This window comes from Cladophialophora immunda (assembly GCF_000835495.1).
Source record: "Cladophialophora immunda strain CBS 83496 unplaced genomic scaffold supercont1.6, whole genome shotgun sequence".
NCBI classification, from domain to species: Eukaryota; Fungi; Ascomycota; class Eurotiomycetes; order Chaetothyriales; family Herpotrichiellaceae; genus Cladophialophora; species Cladophialophora immunda.
The window spans coordinates 1,843,418-1,867,603 of NW_015622546.1; the positions used below are offsets into that span (position 1 = coordinate 1,843,418).

The 24,186-nt window shown below is 51.9% G+C and overlaps 5 protein-coding genes across 5 annotated transcripts; 3 read left to right on the forward strand and 2 right to left on the reverse strand.

Annotated features, from left to right (window-relative positions):
• Window positions 1-243: 243 nt before the first annotated feature.
• PV07_10198 (uncharacterized protein) lies at window positions 244-4,986 on the forward strand (the record flags this gene model as incomplete). Its single annotated transcript, XM_016397512.1, has 4 exons — window positions 244-375; window positions 428-718; window positions 770-2,048; window positions 2,129-4,986. 4 exons carry the CDS (start codon window positions 244-246, stop codon window positions 4,984-4,986), a joined length of 4,560 nt encoding a protein of 1,519 aa, XP_016244703.1.
• A 9,480-nt stretch (window positions 4,987-14,466) lies between these two features.
• On the forward strand, window positions 14,467-15,610 carry PV07_10199 (uncharacterized protein; the record flags this gene model as incomplete). Its single annotated transcript, XM_016397513.1, has 2 exons — window positions 14,467-15,108; window positions 15,167-15,610. The coding sequence occupies 2 exons, from the start codon at window positions 14,467-14,469 to the stop codon at window positions 15,608-15,610; spliced, it is 1,086 nt and encodes a 361-aa protein (XP_016244704.1).
• Window positions 15,611-15,819: 209 nt separating this feature from the next.
• PV07_10200 (uncharacterized protein) lies at window positions 15,820-17,481 on the reverse strand (the record flags this gene model as incomplete). The annotated part of the gene is made up of 1 exon (XM_016397514.1): window positions 15,820-17,481. The coding sequence occupies one exon, from the start codon at window positions 17,479-17,481 to the stop codon at window positions 15,820-15,822; it is 1,662 nt and encodes a 553-aa protein (XP_016244705.1).
• A 709-nt stretch (window positions 17,482-18,190) lies between these two features.
• PV07_10201 (uncharacterized protein) lies at window positions 18,191-19,219 on the forward strand (the record flags this gene model as incomplete). The annotated part of the gene is made up of 1 exon (XM_016397515.1): window positions 18,191-19,219. One exon carries the CDS (start codon window positions 18,191-18,193, stop codon window positions 19,217-19,219), a length of 1,029 nt encoding a protein of 342 aa, XP_016244706.1.
• Window positions 19,220-20,269: 1,050 nt separating this feature from the next.
• Window positions 20,270-22,694, reverse strand: PV07_10202 (uncharacterized protein). The gene has a single exon (XM_016397516.1). It carries the CDS (start codon window positions 21,737-21,739, stop codon window positions 20,990-20,992), a length of 750 nt encoding a protein of 249 aa, XP_016244707.1. The 5' UTR covers window positions 21,740-22,694; the 3' UTR covers window positions 20,270-20,989.
• Window positions 22,695-24,186: the final 1,492 nt, after the last annotated feature.

Here is a 24,186-nt window from a genome sequence, read left to right on the forward strand (position 1 = left end):
CTACAGCTGGAATTGAGTAGCCTTTCTACCGTGGGCCTCGATGACAGCTTCTTCGACGGTAGCATCTTCTGAGGAGTAGGTGCGGGACTTTTGGGCCGAGACTTCGCTGAAGATGGTTTCCTTAAAGGACAAGGTATAAGAATCTTTTCTTTATCCTGCAACGTGCAAGTCTTCCCTGCCCATCTTGCCGCGTGTCATTCATCGTTTTCCTCTAACTCGCACTTCAGCAAGTCGGCTATCACCATGTTTTCTCCATATCAGGTGCTCCCGTTCCTGGACATCATCAGCAATGAGATCATTACTGAGGTCCGTCGTGATGACAACGTCACAGATGACCCCGAAGCCATTGAGCACAACACCAAGATGTACAACAAGGTAAGCTGCACGTGCAGGCCAAACGTATTATAGCTTAGCAGTGATGTTGCAGGTCATGAACACTATTGATACATCCTTGTCCTTGCTAAGAGGCAATGGTGCTGCGCAAGGCATACACGCTTTTGAGGATGTCTCCCTCAAAGCAAATGGGCAATCAGAACCGTTTGGATTTGAAGCACCAAAGGACGCTTCAAAGCCAATCGGAAAGACACCAGAGCAAATCGCTGCGATTGAAGAGGTCAGAAAGTTCCTCAAAGGTGAGAAGAGTAAGGGAGCGGCACTGACTATGAACACCATGGTCAATGCGGCCACGCCAATTCTCAACAATTTTGATGAAGTCCTGGTGAGAGCCGCAATATTGCAAGAATAATGGCAACAGCTGATCGTCTTCCAGTCACAACCCAACCTCGATAAGTATAATGCAACACTCAACACATCACCCATTGTCGGTCTAGCAGGTAGAGCTATTAGGTATTTGAACAAAACTGCCACAGGTGATGGTACAGGGACAATCACCGAAAGCTGGGCTCATCTGGACAACCTGCCAGCTGAGGCTGATACTACCAAAGGCGAGGTTCACATGTTCCCGTACTTTGGGTCCTTCTATCTAAGTGTTGGCCGGAGTCTATGGCGGAAGGAACCTCGGCCTATGACCGACAGCAAGCGTGCAGAAGCGAAGAACAACTGGCCAAAACTGTACCTCGACGGCTGGAAAAAAGTCGGCGATCAATGTATGCCTGCAGCTGATCTGGTCTCCGTTGCAGCACACGCTGAAAGCGTCACTGCGGACGCAATGCCGACATTCAACCTATTCATTGTTGACAAGGATGGCAAAGTGAAAGTGTTCAAAGGCAATGATCTCAAAGACAACATGACCTTCAGCGACGTCACAGTGACATCTGGTGGGAAACCGAGTACTGTAAAGTTCAAGAACATCTGTTACTATGCTGGGAAGCTCTACGGTATCGATACAAGCTCGTACTCCTGGAGCATCAATCCCAAAGACAAAGACGTGACCAAGCTTGAGATCAAAGACAAAACATTGCAAGCAACGACTGAAGCACTGAGCTCCAACGAAGAAGGTCTGATTGCTCTCCGCAACAAGAAGCTTTACCGTCAAAGAGTTTCGAAAGCCCTGGATGATGAGGAGAGAGCCAAGGAAGACACTTCTTGGAATCTTGTGATCGACAGTCCTGAGATCACCCACATCGGAGTTGCTGCGCCTGGCTCTTTGCTAGATCTCAAAACTCTGACCCAGATGTTACGTGATCAATATTTGAAGACCCAGGTCGATGTGATGCCAATGGTGAGGACCATCAGTAGGTCCTCGAAGCAACACCTCGCACTCTTGAGGCTCATGAGTAAGGATGCAGACGAGTACGAGAAAGCATCCGATGATAGCGCGAAAGCAAAAATCAAAGAGCGAGCAGTCGCACGAGGTGTGCAGGGCGCATTAAAAATTGCTACCACCATCAACAAAGCTTCCGTCAATGCATCTAACGCCATTGTCAATATGGGTGTTGCTCTCAGGGGCATCAGCAAAGAGCTTACAACCTTGCAGAAGCGCATGGAGGGAGAACTTGCAACACTGAAGAAAACACTCGAAAGTCAGCAAGGAGCCCTGAAGAAGATTCGAGATGTGCAATTTTGGAGTCTGGTTGTGATACTCATCTGTAAGTCAGCTTTGCGGCAGCACGGTCTTGCTACCTGTCCTGTGTCATCTCCGTGCCTTGGGCTGATCGTAAATCTCTAGCGGCGGTGTTGATCATATTGACAGCAGGTGTGGCCGCACCTGCTGTCGTGATCGGACTTGGTTGCATCTTTGCAGCAGCTTTCATCGTCAACAAAATATACGAGTCGAAAGAGAGCGAGATGATGTCAGATATCGCCAAGACGGAGGCAAGTATATCATCGTTGAACACGTCACTAAAAACAGTGAAGGCAATCACGCCAAAATTCGGTGAACTCGAAATTCAGTACCAAGCCCTGAACATGTTCTGGGGCCGGATGACGCAAAATTCTGGAGATCTACTTGGATGGACCAAAGACCTGGCTGACGAATTATTCGATGACATGTTCAGCAGTCTGACAATTGAAACAGCCAAGGAAAATGCAACGGACCTCGAAAGCGGCTCTCAGAAATACCTTGACATGCTGAATGCTCAAGGCATCATCATCCCAGAGTCGGGTACCGATAGTGCAGGCTTCTCTGCAACATTTTTGGAAGCTCCGATCTCAAGCGAGACTACCTTTCAGGCCTTGATCGAGGCTGTCAATCAGCCCCTTGGAGACGACATACAGGCGGACAAAACGGAGGTGACTGTACTATCATCTCTGCCTCAATCAGCCTCAAGCAGAGAATTCTCTGTGCAAACCGGAAATTCAGAGCATCAGGAGTTGAAAGGTCAAGTGTCACATGAGCATCAGTACTACATCCCAAGCAGAGTCCAGCTTCTGACTGACCAGGCTTGTGTGAGTTATTCCGACCAGGCCATTATGGCTTTGGATAGAGGCGATTTTGATGCTTTCGAGGGACATATGGACGTCAGTACGCGACTGCTTGATGCGCCTACTGTCCTCAAGGCAGACATGATTATCAAGTCGGGAAAGTGGTTCGACATAGACCTCGTCAAACAGGGGGTTTCGGTCTGGCTCAATCCTGGACTGAAGGAACTCCTTGCGTACAACAATACCACATTATACCTAGATGGACTTGGGAGCGTCTCAAGTGGTAGCTTGCTGATGGGAGCCAAATTCATCTCAGGCGCAGTTGTCATGGACACTATCAAGCTTGCGGGCATCATGCAGGATTGGGCGAAAGACATCAATAAGGACATGACAGACGAGCAAAAGCTTGCTCAGGCAAAGCCATACCTCAGTAACGCTGCTGGTCTGTGTGGTGACCTTGCAAATGTCACAGCGAAGCTCAATAACGGTTTTAACACGATCAATCATGCAGTCACGGATGCCCGCAACAAGGTAGTCACAGAGATCAAAGCACAAGAAGGACTCATCAATTCCACAAACAGTGGATGGTGGCAGAAGATGGGATGGATTCAAGACGAGATCCCAATGATTACACAGCTCTTTTGGTCACGAGAAAGATTGATGAAGGCAATCCAGGATCGAGCTGAAGATTATGATGCACAGCGCCGAAGAGACATTCAACCATTTGAAGACAAGAAGGCCACCCTGGAAAAGCTTCGTGATAGCGGAGTCATTTATCAGAACCAGCACCTGAATTGGGTTGACCTTGTACAAAAGATCAGCATGCAATTTGGCCGCATTTGGTCGACGTTGGTTGGCGTCCAGAGCGGGATCAAAGAGGACATCGTCTTCAATTCGACCATCATACTCGAAATCGACTGGCCCGAGTTGAAGAGTAATGCTCAAGAAGTCTTGAGTTTGCTTAATGTCCCTGCCAACTTGGACCTTCCTAGTATGCTGAGGAGTGGCTTGACGTCCAACTTTGCGACGGCCTCAGCTATAGCTGCAGCAGAGAATTTGTTCTCTCTTGAGGCTCCTGCGATTGACGGTCAAGAGCCGGCAGATTTCGAGAGTGCCGAAGCTCCTATGCAGTTCGCTTTGCAGGCCCATCCTGTGCTGGAGACCTCGTTGTCGGACGGGGCGAATGAAACTCGAGAGTTCTTCAAGGACGTCAGAGCCATCCTCGTCTTGCCTCACGTGCAAACCATCAAGGGTTACGAGAACACCATCGGTACAGTCTCGATACACAGCGGTATGTCAGAGACTATCACGATGTATGTGCGATGTTTTGTCCTGATTGGGAAAGCGTTGAATCGCTTGAGGGCTTTGTCTGCTGTGCAAGGCAAGCGTCTCAAGAAGCTTGAAAGCAAAGACATTGAATGGATGACTTTCTACAAAGGCACACAGCAAGCGATTATTGACGCATCACGATATGTCGGCACAGCAAAAGATGGTCTCGAGAAATCATACAAGGAGTTTCAGAGTCTTTCCAAGTTGATCAAGGACAATCGTGACATGTTCGACGCCAAGATCAAACCCGTTGATGCGCTCATGGCTGTCAAACAGAAAGAAGTGGATGACTACATCTTCCAGCTTGGTGCCGATGCCGCAGCAGTGATGTTTGTAGGTGCTGCTGCTGGCTTAGCAGTCGTCGCAGGACCAACTGTCGCCTTCAAGGCCGCCAGTGCTGCTCTGGAAGCAGCTAACAAAGTCGACGGCTTCAACACGAGAAACATCTTCAAGACATTCTACAGTAAGATGAACTGGGATGAGTTCAAGGCAAGCATGACCAGCCTAAGTGCCCTCAGGGATTCTTTGAAAACAGCAGTGGACTCATTAGACGGCCTTCAACAGTCTTTCAGCGACACTTTGAAGTATGGAAAGGACTTGGAGAGCCAGCTCAGAGAGACTCAACAACGTCTGACCGATTTCGAGACGGCAAGATTGATCCGTACGGAGAAGCACGGTCAGGATGCTGCGGCTGTGTTAGCGGACTACTTGAAGGACGTCAACTTCGAGGAGCTCATCAAGGGTTGGGACACGGTCGGTGACAGATCTGACTACTGGAACGATGTGTTTAATGCGCAGGGATATCTTCTCCCGAATGACTTGGAGCTGAAGTAAATTGGCACGTGACGACCGTGATGAAGCTACCATGCCGAGGATGATGTTGAAAGGATTTCTTTGTTATCTGATCATGTCACAATGTAAAGTTGGTACAACTTTCTTTAGAGTCTTTAATGATTGATCGTGAAATGTGCTTCGCGCCCACGACGTTTACGAATGAGCGAGTCTTCCAGTGCAGTCGAGTCTCCAAGTGCGGTACCAGCCTGTTGATGTTTGCCTATTCGACCTTGCCTTCCCACTTCAATGTCCGCCCATGCACGTATGAAAGCGCTGTAAGAGCCCAGTGAAAATCTTCATGCGGAGATCACATGTGTCTCCTCCTTGACGCCGGTGTTCGGTAGTGGAAAGAAGTAATCGGAGGAGTTGTGAGAAGCCAGGTGAGTTTTATACCACGATCTGATTCTCCACGAGATCCCTCAGCCCGTGATCGAACGCGACATCCTCGGGACGTATCCGGACACCCGTTTGCGCACCCAGTTAAGCGGACACCCACCTCGGCACAAGACTCTTGGCATTGAATTTGTATGGCAACCGCACCAATTCTGAATGTGCACTTACTGCTCATTGTGTTGACTCCCTACGAACTGTAGGGGGGGAGGTAGGATGATGGTGAAGCTTGACCCAGACTAACCAATTTAGAGAAAGGGAGCTTTTGTGACCATTACGTTAGCTTGAATCGGGTGCCAAATTATGGGTACTGTAGGCTAGGGCATAGGCAATACAGTAGGTCCGCAAAAGTCACCGGACACTAGTCGCTTGGCACCCACACCACCAAATAGACGTGTACAATTCAATTGATTATTTCTCAACCACCATCGCTTCATTTATTGTTTAATTGTTATAGAGATGCCTTCGAGACGTGAATATTCTGATTTTGAGCGCGGAACAGTATATGGCCTTCATCTAGCTGGTAAATCTGTACGCGAAATCGCGACCACTATAAATATCCCGAAATCGACAGTGTTAGATATACTACAGAATCCATAACCAGATAAGAGCGCTCGGACTGGACGGCCTAAAAAGCTATCTAAGCGTTTAGAAAGGCTCATTCTACGTACAGTTAAGCTCTTGCCTAAGATCTCGTACGCTGAGCTGAGAAAAAGGCATCAACTTGATGTCTCGGACGATACTATTTCTCGCCTACTCAGAGACAATAGGATCAAGAAATGGCTCGCAAAAAAGCGTCCTAGGCTTACGGACGAACGTGCTAAACAGCGCTTTGAATGGGCTATGGCCTATAGGGACTGGACGTGGGAGGATTGGCTTAAAGTCATCTGGAGCGACGAATGCTCTATTCAACGCGGCAGTGTATCACAAACGGGACCTGGAAGCCGGGCACAATCAAGATCGCGCCAAGCCGGACCGCGCTAAGCCACTTTAGGCCGCACACAGCCCGCATGAGAAAAGCATGCTTCTCGCATCCGAGAAGCATCCTCTCCTCATACTATGAGTTTATGTTACTACAGGTGTAGAAGGATACTTATTACCACGGAATCTACCTATCGCTGAGTACTGCCTATCTTCAATAAGGCATCCTTGATATTCTCATAGTATCCCTTAAGATCGGACGGACTAGCGATAAAAAAGGGGGCTCGATAGCTCCTCATACACGATCCGCGGGCGAATCGAGCGCGACCCTAGAACAGCAGCAACAAGGTCAAAACGACCAAGATCTCGTCGAAGACCAGGAAGAGGACCAACATCATCCCCGGCGAGAAGCAAGCGACTCGCACGCGGGCCTCAACACTCTCGAGATAGAAGAGGCGGGACTAATAGCCCAATATGAAGAGGCTAAGAGAAAAGTCGCCAATAAACGCCGAAGGGAAGAACTTAGAGTAATGGAGGACGAGCTTGAAGGAAGAGAACCTACTCGGTTTATGGAAGTCGCAGGCATAACGCTACCAAGTCGCAAGCGACCTCTAAGCTCTTCAATCTTAGAAGACTCTGGCATTTCAAAATACATCAAGCTCGCACCACCACCAAGGTTCGACGGGAAGTCGACCGAGGGCCTCCGGAGGTACGACCTTAGATGGAAAAAACTCTTCCAGACACTCCCAGAAGTCGCCGAGGATGAGTATGCGTAACGCATACTACTCGCGGCAACCTTCTTAGACGACAGGGCGGACGACGCATAGGCACGCCCGTATGCCGAATTCCAAACTTGGGACGACTATATTACATTCCTCAAAGGCGTTATCGCAGACCCTACGACTCGTAAGAGTGAAGCACTTATTAGACTGGCGTCGACTAAGTAACGGCCGAATCAGTCGGCGAGAGATTTACTACGCCATATTGAGAACATTAAGATAGATATTCCACCCATGATAGAGGACGAACGGGCGGTATAGGTACTACTAAACGCGCTCTCGCCTAAGATTCGCGCGCTCGTCATGTATGAAAACAAAGAAATTACATCAAGAGAACAGATCCTCGCCTCAGCCTAGCGGCATAAGGACGTCATTAAGCAAAAGGCACGAGCCGCGCATCAAGATAAGTCGCAAACGCGCACTAACACCAATACGCATACGACTCACACGACATACACAAACAAGTCGCGTGAAAGAGGACAACAAAGCGAAGAAAGGAAGGATGCCCCGAAGAGGGATACACCGTCCTTCCCTAGTGAATGCTTTAACTGTGGTAGAAGGGGGCACAAGGCTGATTAGTATAGATCAAAGCCTCGTAGGTAAGACATAAGCGTAAAGGATGTACCAAAAAACTAAAGTATAGCGCGAAGAGTGCCGCTGTCGCGCTAGGCTTACTAGGTACTGACCCTGATAGAGAGCTAAAGCACTACCGAGCTCTCATAATGAACGTAGAGATCCAGACAGAAGCTGGACTAAGGGAGATACGCGTACTACTCGACAGCGGGGCGTAAGCGAACTTCATCTCGCAACTCCTCATTACAGAACTGGGAGCAAAGGCAACAACTACTGAAGTTCACGTCCGGACTGTCTCGGGACAGCCGATCAGGACCTACGGTAACCACCGCTTCTTAACGCATGAGACAGACGTGCGAAGAGTACGCAGATCGCATGCGCATACGTACATCGCTACAGACATCACGGAGTATGACGCTATCCTTAGATTCCCTTAGCTTAAAAAGGTGAACCCTGACGTGGACTGGAGCACCAGCACATGGAAGTTTAGGCCTAGGGGCGAGAGGCTTGCGAAAGACAAGCGAGTCACCTACGTCTCAGCTGCAGAACTCCTTGCAGACCTAGATGTCTCTCAATTACGCATGCTAGTGGTTAAACCTATCATCGACACAGACGGGGATCGCACACAAATCGCTAGCGTAACGCTAGCGGGGATCGAGGTTCAAGAAGTAGAACTTCCCCAGCACTTACAGGACCTAGCTAGAGCCTTCACAGAGCCTAACTCTAAGGCATTTGGAGACGAGACCTTTACACGACACTCCATCCCCATTAAGGAGGGCGAGACAATCCCGTACGGACCTCTCTACCCCATAAGTGCGAATGAGCTACGAGTCCTACGCGAGTACATTAAGACAGCTTTGGCAAGAGGATGGATCCAACCGAGTGACTCCCCGGTAGGAGCGCCTATCCTATTCGTACCGAAACCCGATGGTAGCCTACGACTTTACGTCGACTATCGTACGCTAAATAAGGTCACCCGGAAGAACCATTACCCTCTACCTTTGATTCCTGAGGTCCTAGATCGCTTAAGTAGAGTAAAGATTTTCACTAAACTCGATCTTAGAGACGCATATCATCGAATCCGAATTACCGAAGAAGACCGCTGGAAGACTGCGTTTCGTACGCGATACGGCCACTTTGAGTATCTAGTGATGCCGTTTAGGTTGACGAATACTCCGGCATCGTTCCAATCGTATATTAATGAGGCACTACGGGGACTGCTAGACGACATTTACGTTACGTATATGGATAATATACTTATATTCAGCGGTAGCGAAGAAGAGCATGAGAAGCACGTACGACTCGTACTTGAGCGCCTAATTAAGTATCGTTTGTATGTGAAACTGTCAAAGTGTGCATTTGGAGTCTCCGAAGTTGACTTCCTTGGCTACCGCGTTGGAGTCGTAGGCGTATCGATGGATCCTAACAGGGTAAGCGCCATCGAGGAGTGGCCGACCCCTACATCATTCCGTAAGGTCCAGGTCTTTCTGGGCTTTACTAACTTTTATCGGGGCTTCGTCCATAAGTACTCGAAAGTCGTGGCTCCGATCACTGATCTCCTTACGGGAATGGTGGTAGGGAAAAAGGCGGGCCCCTTCGAATGGACTGCTGCCGCTGCGCAAGCGTTTCGCACGCTTAAGGACTGCTTTACGAGTGCGCCGATACTAGTACATTATGAGCCTAATCGACGATGTCGAGTCGAGGTTGACGCTTTAGGAGGAGCAATCGGGGGTGTGCTGACCTAAGCGTACGAAACGCAGGCGGGGCGCACGCTCTGGAGACCGGTAGCATTCTTTTCGAGGAAAATGATTCCTGCGGAACGGAACTACTATACAGGTGACGGAGAAATGCTAGCAATCGTTGAGACTTTCGTAGTATGGAGACACTACCTTAAGTCGCCTACGACTAGCACGATTGTCCTCACCGACCACGAAGCTTTGAAGAGTTTCATAGAGACGAAGGTCTTGAATAGACGACAGATGCGCTGGGCAGAGGTACTAGCAGCGTACGACTTCGTTATTCAGTGGCGACGGGGAAAGGATAACCCAGCAGATGGGCTCTCTCGTCGGCCAGACCATATGGGGCCAGACGAGCCACCAACTGAGAATATCCTGGTAGAACTACTAAAGAAGCGGATACTAGAAGAATACGAACCGTACGCTAGTAGTATGCGAGTCGGAGACAGCCTCGTTGTAGGTGTTCTAACGCGTTCAGCAGTCCGAGGGCACAAAGTGGGAGGAAAGAGCGTCTATAGCGTCGTTACCCCCCTGCCTGAAGAATAAGGAGTTACGCCAGGAATCAGCGAAGAGCAAGAGGCTCTGGGGCGAGAACGCCGCGAGTCGCTGGTGACTCGCCTGAAGCAACTTTAGGTACTAGACCCCTAGTGTCAGGAGAAGCAATAGGCCACTACCTCCGATAGCCAAATCCTCAGCGGAATGTTCAGAGGAACATGGAGCGTGGATCATGCGGGTCTCGTACGAAGAGACGGCTATATATATATACCACGGGATCCTGCTACGCGGTGCGAGATACTAAGAGTAAATCATGACGACCCGTGGCAGGGTGGACATTTCGGTCGGGCTCGGACGTGTGCGACTATCATACGATACTACTAGTGGCCGCATATTAGGCGCGATATACATAAATATATCAGCTCCTACGACATCTACCAGCGCATGAAAGTGCCTCGTCATCGGCCGTACGGCCATTTGGAACCCCTCCCAGGGCCAGATGGGCCATGGTAAGATATCGCAATGGACTTTATCGTAGGGCTACCGCCGTCGATGCACGGGCGAAACGCATGCGACTCGATACTCGTTATTGTCGATCGATTCTCGAAGATGGTTTCCTTGACTCTATGTCTCAGCACTATCGATACTCTATAGATGGGCCAGTTGGTCCTGGAGAAGGTAGTTACGAGGTTTAGGGCGCCGAAGTCAATTATATCTGATCGGGGTACGACGTTTACGTCTTTATACTGGGGTACTCTATACTCCTACCTTGTGACTCGCAGGCTATTCTCAACTACGTTTCATCCGTAGACCGACGGATAGACCGAACGGACAAATCAGACTCTGGAGTGCTACCTCTGATGCTACGTTAACTACCAGTAATCGGATTGGGCGGAGCTACTCGCCAGCGCTGAGTATGCGATTAACGTAGCGCCTAATGCCTCCACGGGGAAGACGCCGTTCGATCTAGTCTTGTCGTTCTCGCCTACGTTACGTATAAACGTTAACCGTGAGGAGCTCACACAGCAGCCAGTGAACGTCATAGCTGAGGAAAGAGCTATCACCCTCATGGAATCGCTCGCTGTAGCGGAGGAGACACGCGAGATCAGTGAGACTCGCATATAAAAAAAACTACGATAAGAAGAGGATAAGCATCTCCTTTAACATCGGTAATCAAGTTCTTATTTCTGCCCGAAACATCAGAACTCTCCGCGCTAGTAAAAAGCTCACTGACTAGTTCCTAGGACCCTTTGAGGTTATAGATAAATATGGCGCCAATGCGTACACGCTAAAGCTACCGAAGAAGTACGGGAGGCTCCACCACACGTTCTATGTCTCCTTATTGTAGGCGTATCGCGCGCGTCCTGGCGTTAGCATACCTGAACCTGTCAACATTGAAGGCGAGGAAGAATGGGAAGTACAAGAGGTGCTAGGGGAGCGTCGCCGGCATGGCCGAACCGAGTTCCACGTTCGCTGGAAGGGATTCGGAGAGGTAGACGACTCGTGGTAACCAGCGATAGACTTAAGAAACGCACGCGAGGCGATCACTGACTACAGAAGGAAAGTAGGAACAGGAAGATGAGCAAAGGGATTTGCATTTGGCCCAAGGCCAGGCACGCGAAACGCATGTGACGCCGCAGCGTCTCAACCACCACCAGGCCACAAGCCGCAGGCGCGCACAGCGCGCACTGCCCAAGGGCAATGCCACACCAGGAGGACACACACCCGCCACACAGGCGACACACCAGGAAAAACACACAACCGCCACACAGGCGACACGCCAGAGAGACGCACACAGACCGCACGCTACTCGTCGTCGTCACTCTTAGGAGGATCAGACAGTGGGTCTGGGTCCGACCCACGACCACTGTCTGCCTCATCAAACCAGACCGGGGGATTCAATTGATTCTATACAAGTTAGTGCGGAACGTAGGCGAGGAGCACGCGCTACCCACGACAACCGCATAGGCCTCGGCCATGAAGCGTAAGGCTTCAAGGATGCCACTAAGGATGTTGGCGGTGCGGTCGGTGGGGGCGGCGGCGGAGGGGGAGGCGGCAGAGGCACCAGAACCAGAGGCAAGGTTGCGTCTCGCAGACGCCTTTGATGCGTTTTGCATGCGCCTAGATAGCGCAGAGGCTTCGTCTTAGACGGCCGCGATGGCGGGCGCGTCCGGATCGCCATCCACAATCATCTGATTACGGGCAAGAAGACGGTTGGCAGCGGCCACGCAGGACAGAGGAACCTAATGCGATAAGCATACGACAAGCTTACGGGGATGCGTACAACAGTATGATACTCACAGGAACACAACCCTTGGGACCAGCACGATTACTACGCTCGCAACGATCGCAGCGGGTATAGCCCTCAGCAGCACGCGTGTCGCATGCGACACGCTGGCCAGTCAGACAACCGCGACCAGCGCGGAGCGCGCGCAGACAACGCTGGCAAGGCAGCTTCTCTCGGGACGAACGCCGAGACGCCTTGGAGGGAGTTTGGGGGGGAGCTAAGCACGCGAGTTAGCTGCGAAACGCATGCGATAAGCACAAACCACTCACGAGGGCCGCCAGGGCGACGAGGAGGTTGGCCACCTGCACCTGAGGCGGTGCTACCAGGACGGAAATCGACAGTATTCATCTGCGAAGCGATTAGTACGCGACCAGCATGCGACGGATGCTACTAACGTTGGAATGTTGCGTGAGACTAGTAAAAAGGAAGAAAGAGACAAACTGAGGGAGAAGAAGTGGTATCTATATACCCAGGCGCAAGAGGCGACCGCATTAGGACACAATGAGGCCATTCACGACTATACTATTGTTACGACGCATTGACGCTGCGCATTCACGTTACGCATTCATGCACGCGTTCAATGGGGCTCAATAGCGATTCACGCTCAATAGGCACAATGGCCATTCACACAGCGATTCACACAACAGTTCACATGGCACATTCACGCACACACCCAATGGGCACATTCAACAGCGCATTCACACAATGCATTCACACAGGGTGCACACGCACCATTCAGACGATACATTCAGGCGGTGGATAAGTGGCGCATACAGGACGTAAGCTACTCGCACGCGAGCCTCACTAAGTAAGAGGGAAATACTACCTACACGGGCCTCTCGGGGACGAGAAGCCAAAAGGGGGGGGCAATATCACAAACGGGACCTGGAAGCCGGGCACAATCAAGATCGCGCCAAGCCGGACCGCGCTAAGCCACTTTAGGCCGCACACAGCCCGCATGAGAAAAGCATGCTTCTCGCATCCGAGAAGCATCCTCTCCTCATACTATGAGTTTATGTTACTATAGGTGTAGAAGGATACTTATTACCACGGAATCTACCTATCGCTGAGTACTGCCTATCTTCAATAAGGCATCCTTGATACAGTGGCAACAAGAGAGAATGGGTCTTCCGTACGCCTAAGCAGAAATATGATAGCGATAAAATCACTACCAAAGGTATGTCTAGAGACATCTCTATTATAATTTAGGCAGCGATCTTTGGCGAGGGCGAATCGTCCGATGTATACATCTTGTCCCGCGACTTAGGAGTTAGTAAAGATGGGCTACTCAGCTAATTCCTATATCTAAGTCCTCGCCGATAACATTCTAGCAGTCTAGGAGCCTAGGAGAATATTTATATAGGACAACGCGCCTATATATAACGCTAAAAAGGTTAAGTAGTGTGTAAGGGAAGCGGTGGATAGACAGGTTGATAGAAGCAATAACGCCTAGTACTGATAGCTCTAGCCCTATATACAGAGACTCAAAGCCTTGAAGAGGGTTTGAGCAGGGTGCGCGCAGCATGCGCCCCTGATATGTTGTGTAACCTTGGCGCCCGTGCTTGGCCGGTTTGTTGTGTTTGGGGAGGGATCCCTAACATAGTGGCTAGATATTTATAGAATAGATATTATGGATTAGCCGCTATATTCGCTAGATTTGAACCCTATTAAGAACCTCTAGTTTAAGCTTAAATGCCTCGTCAACGCAATCGATCTAGAGCTTCAGTATACAATAGGAGACTCGTAAGAGGTCCTCGATCGCTTTGCAAGAGCTATCGCTAGGGCCTAGGCCAGTCTAGATAAGAAAAAGATCAAGAATGCTATTAAGTCTATGGACGAGAGAGTCAACGCAGTTATTGAGGCCAAGGGCTGGTATACGCGGTTTTAATCTGGAAGATGCGATTTCCTGAAAGTGCTTCGCTTAAGCTATCTATTGATACTCATTGTACTATTCTACCATAGTAAATATATGGAAAAAAACTATCAAGTGTACGGGGGGGTAGTATTCAGGAGGCGTGCCAAGAGACTAGTGTCCGGTGACTTTTGCGGACCTACTGTAAATTGGCAACTATAGGCGGGTGCCGGGAACGGGGCCCCCTGGCCCAGATTGTGGGCGCGATTGATCCGTTGCTCAGGCCGGCTACCACCCTTCTCAGTCACGTACAGGAGCATCTCAGGTTGAAGCAGCGAGGCTCAGGGCCACGCTCAGGTCCAGAGATGGAAATGGAAAGTACTCGTGTCGAGATTCCGACCACGAAATCCCTGTTTCTACATCAACCTACCCATTGGTGGCTTCACCATGGTAGCGGTGTTTCTATTGTTTAACATCGAGTCACCTTCGCGCGAGAAGCTTAACGTTGTGGCTCAGCTCAAGTTTCTCGATCCGATTGGGATTTTCTTCTTCATTCCCTCAATAGTCTGTCTCATGCTTGGCCTTCAATGGGGCGGGTCAACCTATTCTTGGTCGGCGCCAACGATCACCTGTCTCTTCGTGACCTTTGGCGCGCTCTTCATCATTTTCGTTGTGGTCGAGATTAAGACTCCAGAGACAGCCATGGCGCCAATGAGGGTCGTCTTGAACCGATCAGTCGCCGGCAGTATACTGTACATGTTCCTGGCTTCTGGAGGTGTGATGATCCTCATCTTCTACCTGCCATATTGGTTCCAAGCAATCCAAAACATTTCAGCAACGCAAGCAGGTATCAGGACGCTCCCCCTGATATTACCTTTTTTTGTTAGTTGGCATCGCCGCTGCCGCATTTACACAGATGATCCGCACCTATGTTCCGACAATGTTGTTCGCGCCAGTACCTTCCGCGATTGGGGCTGGACTGCTTTCAACTCTGTCACCGGAGTCAGGACCAGACAAATGGATCGGATATCAGCTCTTGTTCGGCTTCGGGATTGGCTGTGGATACCAGAATGCGCAGTTGGCTCCGCAGTACGTTTTGCCGCGCGCTGATGTTCCTCTCGGGATGTGTCTGACATACTTTGCTCAGCAGCTTGGCGGGTCGATATATCTCGCTGTGGGCCAGAATGTCCTGTCGAGCAGTCTTGTGCACGATCTGCGAGGAGTCGCGAGGGTTGATGCCCAAGATATCATTGAAACGGGTGCGACAGATCTTCGGCACCTTGTAACCTCGGACAAGCTCGATGCAGGCATATCTGTGTATAGCCATGCACTCACGCGTGTCTTCCTTGTCGCCGCTGTGACGACCGCCGTCATGGCGGTAGGTGCATTCATGGTGGAGTGGAAGGAGATCAAAGAGAAACCCACGGAGCAGAGGAGACCAAGTGGTCAACAAAGCGACATCGAGCTCTACACAAGAAGAGAACCACATGTGAAATATGTTGGCATTCTCCAGCGTGGAACTGTTATCTTGACCACGCATGGCCGAGTTGATATCGAATGCGACTTTACCCCTAAAATGAATGGTGGCTGAGCAAATCTCCCTTCTTTCGCTCAACGACCGGAATTACTCGAGGATCCAAAACCCGACTACCATATACGGGTTTGGTCCTAGCTCTAAATGGAGTTCAAGGCAAATGGAGAGAGATTCAGGCTTGGCATCCAGACAGAAGCCTGTCCGGGAAGTGCATGTTGTGTCAAGATATAGGAGGGCATATGAAGTATACTGGCGTCTGCAAGACGTCACTGCCCGCTCAAGTACTCTCGAAACTTGGGACGCGCCTTGCGAAACTCGAACCACTCCTCTAGGCTTCGACCATCCTTGGCAGGGACGAGGAGATCGACCTCGATGAGGTTGAGAGTTCCATGACCTATGGGATCTTTGCTTAATGGAAAGCGAGCATCCGTCCAAGACTGGCGAGTCGATGGATTGGCAGACTTCGGAACTGGCATCAGCGTCTTCGTCGGCGGCACCGGAGCCGTCCAGTCTTCTTCTGGCAGCCGCAAATACTCGACAAGGTACACAAAGAGATCAATACTGATGTAATGCCAGGCTCGCTGCGGTTGCTCACTCATGATAGCCATGAGACCTTGAGACCGAGGCCTGAACTTCGCAAACTTATGTTTCTCATGGCCATTTGGTTTGTCGAAGAAGATTGCGTAGCTGCTGATCTGGCCGTCGTCCGAAAAGTCTGCAGCGCAGAACATGTGGCAACTTGTCCCCATGCCAGCGAGACAATGTAGACTGCTTCGGAGAAGTGGCTCCTGGGCCATCCTGACAATGGTGGCATTGCACGTCAGACACCTCACACCGGTCCCGCTCGGTGCATACCCATGGCCTGCTTCAAACCGCACCATCTCTCCCCTGTACAAACTTGGATCTGTGTATGTGGAAGAGATTCGGCTCGGCTGCCAGCACGCAAGCTCTTCATAGAGCCCGGCATGCGTCACCCTCAAGCATTGGCGCAATCTGCCCAGAAGTTCAAGGTTCCCGCGGAAATGAAGAAAGGCACGCAAGACAAGATTTGCTGCCGTGCCGTCGTAACAGTTTTTGAATGAATCTCCTCTTTCGACCAGAGATAGCAGCCCTACGACCCGGTCACGTATCAGAGTGCATTGCGACGAGGAATACCTTATCAGAAGGCCATTCAGATCCGCCGACTTGCTCCCTTCCGGTAGCTGCTTGAACACGTCTCGTTGCTCTCGGTGCCTGTACGCATATGAATGGGTAATGCTGAACCGCTTGGTGCCGGGCACGTCCCGCTCACCGCAGATGCGCAGCAGAGAGTCAACGCCGGTCCAGAAACGATCCCAAGGCAGTAGATCGTCGTTGTACATCAGCTCCACCGTTGAAGCCAACAGCAGCTCCTGCGCGATCCACATCCGGGACCAGTAGGGAAATTGAGTGAGCATGTACAGAGTGCGGATGTACGTCTGCAGGTCCTCTTCGGTCAGATGGCTCAAGTCTTCAGCCGAGTCCGCAAAAGTCCAGAACAGGTAGCTGATGGACACTCCGTCATTCCCCAGCCATAGGATGACCTTTTCGGCTCTGCCGTAGATGCTGCTCATGAGCTGGACTTGGTGGCCGCGCTCTTCATTCGAGTGCTGGTCGATGCACAGCGCATCTATCCATAGCATTGACGAGGGCAGTGTTTCTTGGGCTTGCTTGAGGAATGACCAGAGATTGGCTCTGACCTTGCACCTCCTTCCGTCAACGAAGATGTGCCGTTCGTCGCGCTTGCTGCCCCAGGTGTAGCTCAGCGCGTAGTATGCAGGACACCGAGAGAGCGTGGTGTGGAGTAGCCTGCAGCGAACCTCGTCAACACCGAATTTTGCCGGCTCCAACTTTAGAAGTCTGATGGAGTCTGAGTTTGAGTCAAGGCGCTGGTGTTGGAAATTATCCATGATAGAGCTCCTGTACCTTGTTCAGGGAGAAGCTCTAGAAGGGAGCTGTGGTGTAGAGTAGAGGAAAGACTGCTGATTGTAGAATTGTCGCTCGGTTGGTGCATAGCGGGAAGGCATAGTGAGGCTGAGCCATGGGGTTTTGGGCTGGGCTGTGTTTCTCTTGGCCTCACTAGCCTGCAATCGTTGGTGCCCACGCTCTTCATTCGAGTGCCAGTCAATGCAAATCATTATGACATAGACTATGCTGAATCCCGTCTCTAAGTGATTGAACAAGAAGAGAAGCAATGGTGAGCTTCTTCGGTGCCGCCTCGCCCTCCAAAGCGACAACATGCTTGGTGGGTACGTTGATAGACCGATGATTGCCCCTCAGCCTCGTCTCCAGCAGCCACAACTCTGTCGGTTTTCTCTCCAGCCTCGACCGTTACCCATCTTCCCCTATTCCCTCTGGATAGTCCATCCCATTTCCAGCATCTAAGTTGCCAAGTGTTTTTTTTTAATCAAGCGCGTATACCTACGACACGAACCTCTTGGCCGGCAGAAACTGAGACAAAGCAGGCATATCGGCCATTGAAGGCACCGTGGCCAGGCTACTGCCGCGCCGACCACGGGAAGACCAACGAAATTATGTTCTTTATAATCCGGCCTCATATACTGTGTACCTTCTTTGCCCCGTAACCTACAGACTTTTCCCGGACTAGCACTCCTCAGAATGCCACAGTCACCTCCATCCCCTAAGCTACAGCCACAGCAAGTCGGCAAACTCCTTCCTCACCAGGAAGCGATGGTAGAAGCGTGCAAGGCTGGCCAACTCGCCGACTTACAGAAATTGTTCGACGAGCACGACGTCAAGAGTGGCGGCGACCCCGTACCGGACTTGAACCCTTCACAAAAGGGTGCGCCAGAGACAGCAATACTGTTCGAAGCGGCCATTTCCCACGGCCACCCCTCGATCGTTCGATATCTGCACTCGATATATCCCAAATTCGATTTCTACAATGGCCGCCTCCTCCACGCGATCATCGGGCGACCAGATCTCGACATGGTCGAATTACTCTACTCCTATTGCCCCCGTCTCATATCCTATGCGTTCGATGATCATCACTCGAGTGTGTTGAACATGGCCTGCCAAGGCGGACCGACCCACGCAGAGTTCATCCACTTCCTCCTGGACAACGGAGCGAATCCTAGCCGTGAGGACAGCTTCACACTGCGCTTGGGCGGGGATCTCACGTCCGCGCTCGACGGCAACCAGCCAACGGAAATCATCAAGAAGATGATCCCCAAGACCCCTTACCTGTTCACTCCGATTTACGGAGCACTCAAGCGAAAACGCGCCGACGCACTCGATCTGCTTCTCGACGAGGATTACACCAGAGGAGATCACGCCTCCGATCCATCATATGGACAATCGCTGCTCCGTGACGCGAAGGCCACAGGCGACGAGGAGGTAATTGCCGTGGTCGAACGGTATGTTCGCAACTCGGAGAAGCGAGCGAGGAAATTGGCTACGAAGGACTCTCGATCCAGAACCACCGAAACAAGAAAATGGTGGCAGCACAGTTCGCCAGCGGACACCCAAGGAAAGGCCCAAGCTAAGGATTCCGATGCCTCACGCACTGCAGATGGCTCTACAAAGCCCTGGTGGTCCCTGCTTAACATTGGGAACAAGACCATGCCTTCTGATTCACACCATAAGAAGCAGGATCTCGACAATTCAGCCTCGGACGAGGAGCCTTGATGCTGCAATATTCGACACGACAGCCATTCCTGCTAACGCCAGCCAGCCCTGGTATATCTACGACCAGGACTGCCACGCCACACGTATCTGAACCGCGTGGTTCCCGGCCAAAGTGAACAATACCAAAACTACACGTCCGTGGTTGGATGGTCTCGAGGGAAATCGGGTTGTCGTAGATCCCCATGTCTCCCTCACAAACAGAAAAATCATGCTGGGAGTCTGGGACACATTCCCATGGAAACCCATCCCGATCTCAAAGGTCCAGGAACGCCGGGGTGTGTATGTTAGATCTCATGATGCTTCTAATCACTCCTTCTCCCCAATAGTTTTCGTAACGATGCTTGGTACACACACTCCAGCATAACCCATTCTGCGGGAGGTTGATCTAATGAGCTAGCTATGCTTGCGGGGAGAATCTGCATATAGGCGAATCTGTTGCTTCTGTGGATCCAGCGGGCGATATTGGGAAGGAGAAGTGTGGTCGGGCTTGCTGAGTGCTCGATAATGTATGTGAACCCATCCATTGGGCCGAACGACCACAACCACGACCACGGGCCGTCACCCGTCGCCCTTGTGATATACGCAGAAGGGCTTTATCGATCCAAACACCAAGTAAGAGCTGGTCAGGCTGCACGCTAACAGACCACGGATCATTGGCCCCCTTACGAGTTTCCTACACAGTACAGGCCCGTGTTGGGCGGGGTCTCGGCCGCCGCCACAAGACGCAAGACACAAAAGTGCACACACACCCCCGCCCTTGGGGGGGCCAACGGCCTCAACGCCGTCTCCTAGTCACTAGTCTCACTAGCCGAGTCCTTTGGCTGCAACGCTGCAAACCAAACGCACAAGTGTTAGGAACCCCATCTCAGCCTCACCAGCCTCGTGCACAGCCTCGAGCGCCACATCAGGCCCAGCGGGCGGGGGCCAAATCCCGCCTTTTTGCTTACCCCCTTCGCGGCCCACAATCGATTGTTCCAAGAGTAATCCCACCGCTGCCAACGTCACTCCACGAGGTAGTCATATGCACGTCTTTCGGGAATGAGAAACAGCTTTGGGGATTGGCCGCCACCAAGGCGGGAAAGGTATTATTCATGTTCACAACATTGACTTGACTTGAATACTATCTACCGTTCCAAAGTCCCTCCCCTGAGGCCCCCCTCCAAAAGTCAGCCTTGCCCCTCAGCAATTGTCGCATCGTTCGTCGACAAATGCCATAATGCCGCTGCCTGTTCGTGTCATGTGCATCATCTGTCCACAATTCAGCCCCCTCACTGTTGGAGGCATCAGAGTTTGGTCACCTCGAGTGAGATGACAGCCACAATAGATGAGTAATCTCAACCCAAAACAATTGCGCACTCCTTTTTTTTTGTGAATTGTTGATAGTTGCTTGCCGCAATGATGTAACGAGACAATCATGAAAGTGCAAAAACCCCGGCGGCGTTTTGTTCAAGGTGACAAAAACATGACAACCAACTTGACCCCAGTTGCCATACCAATCCTGCTGACGGCAGTGCTGGCGAGCCTGAGCCCGGCTGGACTGCTGCAAGTCGTGCTCCCCTTTCGTATCGGTTCATCGCTGGACCATCCAGTTGTGTGGTGCTTGTCGCTCACGGCGTGTTCTGGATTCCTTCCGCCCAACCATCTCGCGTGATGCAGGGTCATCCTCGCTGTGGTCGATGCCCTCATGTTGGTGTCATTGTTGATACATTCCATTAGATCCATAGTCCCATATCCAGTAAATTCAGAACTCCCCTAAAACGCCCGAGTCCTTCACCGCCGGGTGGTAAACCGCTGGCCAGGCGCAGCGACAATGACAACAGGTTGTCGCTCATACCGTTCCCGCCGTCTCCTCTCCTCTTCATCTCGGACATACAAGCTGCCCTTTCCTCCAGTGTAAGCGACCGACTGGGGCCTCTCTCGGTGCTCATACCGAGTTCGGTCAGCGGCACGGTCATCATGGTAGACGATCCTCTCCCGTCTGTCCCTCCGGCTGGAGTGAGGGATGATCTCAACCACATCGTAGTCGTCACAGACATAGCTGTTGCGGACATAGCGTCTTTCCCGCGGTCGGTCTTCGGCGGGGTGCTCTCTCCGTCTCGTGGACGAGGAAGGAGGAGACGACTTCTCAACAGCGTCGTGTCTCCTCGTGTTCTCGACGACGACAACCCTCGTCGAGTCCAGCTTCATCCCCTTGTCAAAGGCCTTGATGAGAAGGTTGATGACCTCACAGTCGGCGGGGACACGGACTTGAACCCGTTGGTCATTGGTTTTATCGATGAGGGAAAAGGGCTTTCCGCCTTTGGCGTAAAGATATTTAGCGACATCCTTTGCATACGCCAGGCCCTTGCTGCATAAGGGTCTGTCCTCTCGGTAGGCGGTGTAGGGGTCGCGACAGTATTGACAGTGGGCCGAGTGCCTGGCGAAATGCTCCATGACGGAGAGCTCGTCGTCGCGTGGCTCCCGACAGGAGACCACCTCGGTCGCAAAGCCGACGTTGCGGGTGCTCGCTCCTCTCGCCATCTTGTCGAGCGGAGTTGAGGGTGACTTAAGAATGGGCGACGGGGTGGGAGAGAAACTCAATGGAGGTGTCGACGGGGGTGTTTGGATGTGAGTGTGAGCCCTTTTCGGAGCACGAGTGACGGTGATGTACTCGTAGGCGGGAGTTAATATATCTGAAGCATGGGACCGCTTGGGGTAATAGTAGTAGGTGACTGAGCGTGGAGACGACAGCGTGACGACGTATGGGTGGGTGCAAGTGTGGTGTACCGGCAGCCTGGTCGACTGCGACGAGGTAGAGGGCAACGCGCCTGTGGAAGACTGGATGGGTGTTTGAGTAAGTCGAGTCAATGTGGAATGTGTTGATGGAAGGAGAGAATTTCAATGAGACCAAGAGTGGGAAGCATGAGGAGATATAGCCTCGAGGTGGGCGTGAGCCAATTGAGGTGAGGACACATTGGTGCAATGTCGAGCATATCGAAGGATGGCCTTTCGCAGGGACTTTGGTTGGAAGCCTGGTGACGCGTTAAACCCCAACAGGAAACAGGTGGAGCGGGAGGGGACCAAATCGCCAGGCTGCCGCCACGGCCAAGACAGGCATCAGATGGAGGGCAGCGCACCCCCGGCGTGACTCATGATAGGCCACAGGAGCCACAAGGCCAGGGAGCGCAGGGAGCGCAGGGAGCGCATCGGGCCAGGACCAGGAGGGCCAGGAGGGCCCGCCGGGGCTCTGCTTCAGTGCCCCCCGAGAACACCCTGGTTGACCCGAGGCCGACGTGGGCGAGAAACAGGCATGAACCATAGTTTTGGGGCCAAAGAGGAGGTTGACAGGATGGCGGGTGGAGTGATGATGAAAGAGGCATGTAGTACCTGAGAGAGAGGGAGGCACAGTGAAACAAACATGTTTGATAGAGGGTGTCCTCGTCGAGGCCACATCCCCCGTGGGCATGGGCGAGGCGGTGTTCCGTGGGTAAGTAAGTAAGAAAGAAGGTCGCTTAGTGACTTGGAAGGTTTGGTGGCCGGCTGCCTGCTTCGCCTCCCTCAACGGCTGGCGGGGAGTCGCCAGGCCTGACAAACCCGCCCGTCATTGGTGGTTATGGGCTTGCCGCTTGTCACACCGGTCAACACCCCTCCTCTGGTGTCTCTCTGGTGTCTCTCTGGTGTCTCTGTCGCTGCTGAGTGCTCCCAAGCGGCGGCACCTGGCACCTGCAGCATCTCATGCACGTTGCAGTCATCATCATCCTCCTCCCCCTTCTCCTCGCCCAGCCGCCGCCTGTGATGCTTGCGTGCAGCTCAATCGAATTACTCAAGCCCAGTCATAACCCAAGGTTCCATGCGTGGCCCAGACCCAGACAGTGCAGCACCCATGCCCCTCGTGTTCCGGGAAATTATCATCACCACCCCCTCACTGAGAAGGTATCATCATGATCATCCATTGACGCCGTCCTCCACGGTCAGGTGGTCGGTGATCAAGTGCGCCTTGCCAGAATGTGGCCGGCGACAAAGAAAGGAGATTGAGAAGAAAGTCGGACTCGGCACTGCCATAGACAACACGATCGCCATTCCCGAACCCCTCATTGTCACTGGTCCCCATTGGTGCTTGGCCTCAGCCCTTTGATCTAACGGCGTCACAGCCGGGGGAAACTGTCTTTTCCAACGCTCCTCTCCTCACTCGATCCTCACTCTACCTTCACTACCCTCACTACTCTCCTCCTCCACCACCCTCCACCACCCTCCACCAGCTTATTCCTCATCCGTGTCCCGTCCTCGTCCTAAACCTATTCTGTCTAGCAAGACAAAGTCCTCCAAAAGTCCCCCGGGCATATCCGGTGTTTCGGACTCGTGCTCAGCTCTGCATGGCACATGCATGAAGGATGCATTACGAGTACTCTCTGCTTCCCATCAGCAAATGCCCATTGATCAAGATTTGGACGTCGCTGATTGCATCATTGGCTAGATTCCTCCGTACCTGTGCATCCAACACAGTCACCCTCTATGCGAGTCACTACCATGTCGATGTACCGAGGATTCACGAACCAGATGCCTTTGCTCCTAATTGACTGTGGGTGGAAGTCAATATGTCCTGCGCTGGTACCAGCTGGTAGTCGATGAAGGGGCGATTGTCTACCAGTTGTCGAGATAACAACCAAGCCTCACTCCTGACATGTCAAAAGTTGCTTCTCTGTATCACTCCAAGATTGGTATCAGTGGCCCGTGGATCGTTGCCTTTCATTACGCGCATGGGTCAAACCCCCGGTGTTTGTGCAAGGACTGGTATACTGCTGATCAAGGCTCTCTTGCTGCCGTCCATCTTCTGGAAGAAGTACAGCGCATATCCCTTGTTAGGTCCAAGCTGGAAGCAGGACGCGTACACAGCCACCGTCAACTGCCAAGCACCCCTGCCTTCTCGGCACGTACTCAATTCTCTACACTCCTCCCCCTTCTGGCCCCCAGTGTTGGTTGCTGTTCTC